General features: G+C 59.3%; 1 protein-coding gene across 1 annotated transcript; it reads left to right on the plus strand.

The window, feature by feature from the left end:
* Positions 1-239: 239 nt before the first annotated feature.
* On the plus strand, positions 240-2,987 carry CEBPA (CCAAT enhancer binding protein alpha). Its single transcript, XM_042027699.1, has one exon. The coding sequence runs from the start codon at positions 429-431 to the stop codon at positions 1,404-1,406; it is 978 nt and encodes a 325-aa protein (XP_041883633.1). The 5' UTR covers positions 240-428; the 3' UTR covers positions 1,407-2,987.
* Positions 2,988-3,352: the final 365 nt, after the last annotated feature.

A 3,352-nucleotide genomic window follows, 5' to 3' on the forward strand; every position in this document is an offset into this window, starting at 1 on the left:
CAGCACCCGCCGAGCTCGGGGCGGCGGCGGGAAGGGGGGGGGCCGAGGAGTGCGGGGCGCTCTCCCCGCGGTGCGGCGGCTCCCGGGGGCGGGCGGGAGGTCGGCTGTGCCCGGCCGGGGCGCTGGGACCCGGCTGGGCGGCGGTCAAAGGTTCCCAGCAGGAGGTTGGACACTAGAGGGCGATCCCCGGCCCTGCTGCGGGCTGTATATATACGGCACGCAGGACCGCGGCAGCCCACTAGCAACAGGGCAGGCAGGCAGTGAGCGGAGCGGGGCTGGGCCAGGGGACGGGCTCCGGGCGCACCGAGCCGTGCCCTGCAACACCGTGCCGCGGGATTGCTTAGAGCCACCGCCGCTGCCGTCGTCGTCTCGTTCGAAACCTGGATTGCAGGAGCCCTTCACCATGCCCGGCAGACTGTAGGTGCTTCATGGAGCAAGCCAATTTCTACGAGGTCGATTCCCGGCCCCCGATGAGCAGCGGCCAGCACCACCAGCTCCAGACTCCCCTGCCCGGCAGCACCTACAGCTACAGAGAGGCTCCCTCGGCGGCGGCACCTGCTGCGGGAGGCGCGGAGCTCGGCGACATCTGCGAGAACGAGAACTCCATCGACATCAGCGCCTACATCGACCCCGCCGCCTTCAACGACGAGTTCCTGGCCGACCTCTTCCAGCACAGCAAGCAGCAGGAGAAAGCCAAGGCCATCCTGGCCGGGGATTTCGACTTTCACACCATGCATGGAGCCGGCGCCGCCGCCTCGGCGCCGGGGCACCAGCCGCAGCACCACCAGCAGCCGCTCTTCGGCTGCGTGGCCGGCTACATGGACGGCAAGCTCGACCCCCTCTACGAGCGCATCGCCGCGCCGGGTTTGCGGCCGCTGGTGATCAAGCAGGAGCCCCGCGAGGAGGAGGAGGTGAAGTCGGCGGCCCTGTCGGCCCTGTATCCTCATCACGCCCCGCAGCAGCACCCGTCACACCTCCAGTACCAGATCGCCCACTGCGCCCAGACCACCATGCACCTCCAGCCCGGGCACCCCACGCCGCCCCCCACGCCCGTGCCCAGCCCGCACCATCCGCACCATCCGCACCCTCCCGGCGGCCTGCCCGCCGCGGGCACACTCAAGATGATGCCCTCGGACCACCGGAGCAAATCGAAAAAGACAGTGGACAAGAACAGCAACGAGTACCGGGTGCGCCGGGAGCGCAATAACATCGCGGTGCGCAAGAGCCGGGACAAGGCCAAGCAGCGCAACGTGGAGACGCAGCAGAAGGTGCTGGAGCTCACCACCGACAACGAACGGCTGCGTAAGCGAGTGGAGCAGCTCACCCGGGAGCTGGAGACTCTGCGGGGCATCTTCAGGCAGCTGCCCGAGAGCTCGCTGGTGAAGGCCATGGGCAGCTGCGCCTAGCGCCGCGCCGGGACCGGCCGGGCTGCGCTGCCCGCGCATAGATACTATGTGTACCGGCGCGCAGCAAGCGCGGTGTGCCGGGGGGAGGGAAACGGGGGGTTGTTTTGGGTTTTTTTTGTTTCGTTTGTTTTTTATCAATTCACGACCTATACAAGAGGCCAGGCAGCTCTAGTATTAAAAGGTTTGTGCCTTAGGGATGACACAGAAGTAAGCTGAAAACATGGTGAGTTTTCTAAGGAGAAAGGCAAGGGGAAGAAGTAAAAGACCACGTGTCTACACAGGGTAAATAACAATAATAATAATAACAACAACAACAGTAATAAAGCATGCGTAGCAACCGAGATGTGCCTTAAAAGCTGGCTGCAGGAGCTCTGGGGCTTGCTATGCCCTCCAGCCTTGCAGAGTGCGAGGAGAAAGAATGAGGGACGTGCAGACTTGAGGGTTGGGGTGTCCTGCCAGACCCCTTCCAGCTGGCCTGCAGTGCAGCAGACAGGAGCAGCTTTGGGGAAGTCAGCGATGAGAAGAGGACTTGAGGCTGAGAGATGTGCAGCACTGGCCGGCCATTAGGAGCACTGAGGTGTGGGGCAGCCACCAGACTGCTGCCAGGACTGTCCCAGCCTGGCTGGGCTGCCTCTGCCGAGCCCTGTCCCCTGCCTTGGCTGGGAGGGGGTCAAGGGGCCAGAACCGCTGCAGGACCAATGGACAGCCTGGGACTGATGGAGCAGCAGCTTGCAAGAGTATGGTGAGCTCTCTCCATCAAAAGAAAGAGCAGCAGTGTCTTGTACTGTATGTCACGACGTGGCGAAGCACAAATGAATAAATACCTATAGATGCGGGTATTTACTATGAACTTTCAGTGTATTTTGCTTTATTCCAGGACATTTAGCTCTTCTCCAAGTCTCTGTCCATCCAAACTGTGCCTCATGTAATGTGAAAGCCGTTCGTGTACACTAGTTATACTTTATTGCCTTACTTAGGTCTTTGCCATCACACAACTTTCTTATCTGGTGACAGAGACTATGCCCTTGTGCTGCAATGTTATTTTATTATTTGTATGGGTGGGTGAGTATGAGTGTGTGTTGCCTTCTTCACATTGTCCCGTACTGGCTGCTGCCTCCCAACCCCAAGGCAGGAGTGCCTGGAACAGAGCAGAGGTTGTGGGGCTGCAGGATGCCTGCGGTGGGGCAAGGAGGCTTGTCCGTGGTGCTGCTGCACCTTTGGACTCTGGAGCTTCTCCCAGAGTGAGAGAAAAATAAACAAACAGGCCCCCTGGGCATTCTGGTAGCCAGGCAGAACATTTCTTCCTTGTGTCGTAGCTGCATAACAATTTATCCAACTGAAGTAAGTCTTGACGAGAGAGGAGAACAAAGGTGTATGAAGCTGTTTGAAAGCACAACAGTGAGAGCACAGTGCTGGCAGCGTGTGTATGTGTGTGCAGTGTGTGTGTATGGTATGTATACGTGTATGTATATGCACACACATTGGTGGTTTTTTTTAATTGGGGGGAGGGGGGAACTGCATATAAAATTTGTCAGAAGTCCTGGTTACCTTCATAAATAAACAGCATATATTCTACCATAACCATCTGCCTCTCTGCTTGTTTCCAGTCCTTCTCCTGTAGCAGGAGTCCAAAAGCTCTTCCTCCAGACCAGCATCCAGCTGTCCATCGACTTCTGCATCCCCTGCCAGGGCTGGTGACTGAAACGCATTAATGGAGTGCAACTCCCCGGTTTTCGCCCCAGAGAAATAAATACACTGGTAGTGTAAAGTGGTAAAGGTTGCCTTTAAGAGAGCGGCAATTTCCTAAACGCTTGCGGTGTCAGATGTGTGCCCGTGAGTCACGCCTCGCTTCACCCTTCACCCCGCCGCGGCCGGGCCGGGGGCCTACGGGCGGGCTGCGGGGACGGGCGGCCGGGAGGGCCGAGGGAGGCGCCGGGTGCCGAGGA

This window comes from Corvus kubaryi, unplaced genomic scaffold (genome assembly GCF_017639235.1).
Source record: "Corvus kubaryi isolate FWS band 111438036 unplaced genomic scaffold, C.kubaryi_AGA036_p1.0 37300, whole genome shotgun sequence".
In the NCBI taxonomy this organism is placed as follows: domain Eukaryota; kingdom Metazoa; phylum Chordata; class Aves; order Passeriformes; family Corvidae; genus Corvus; species Corvus kubaryi.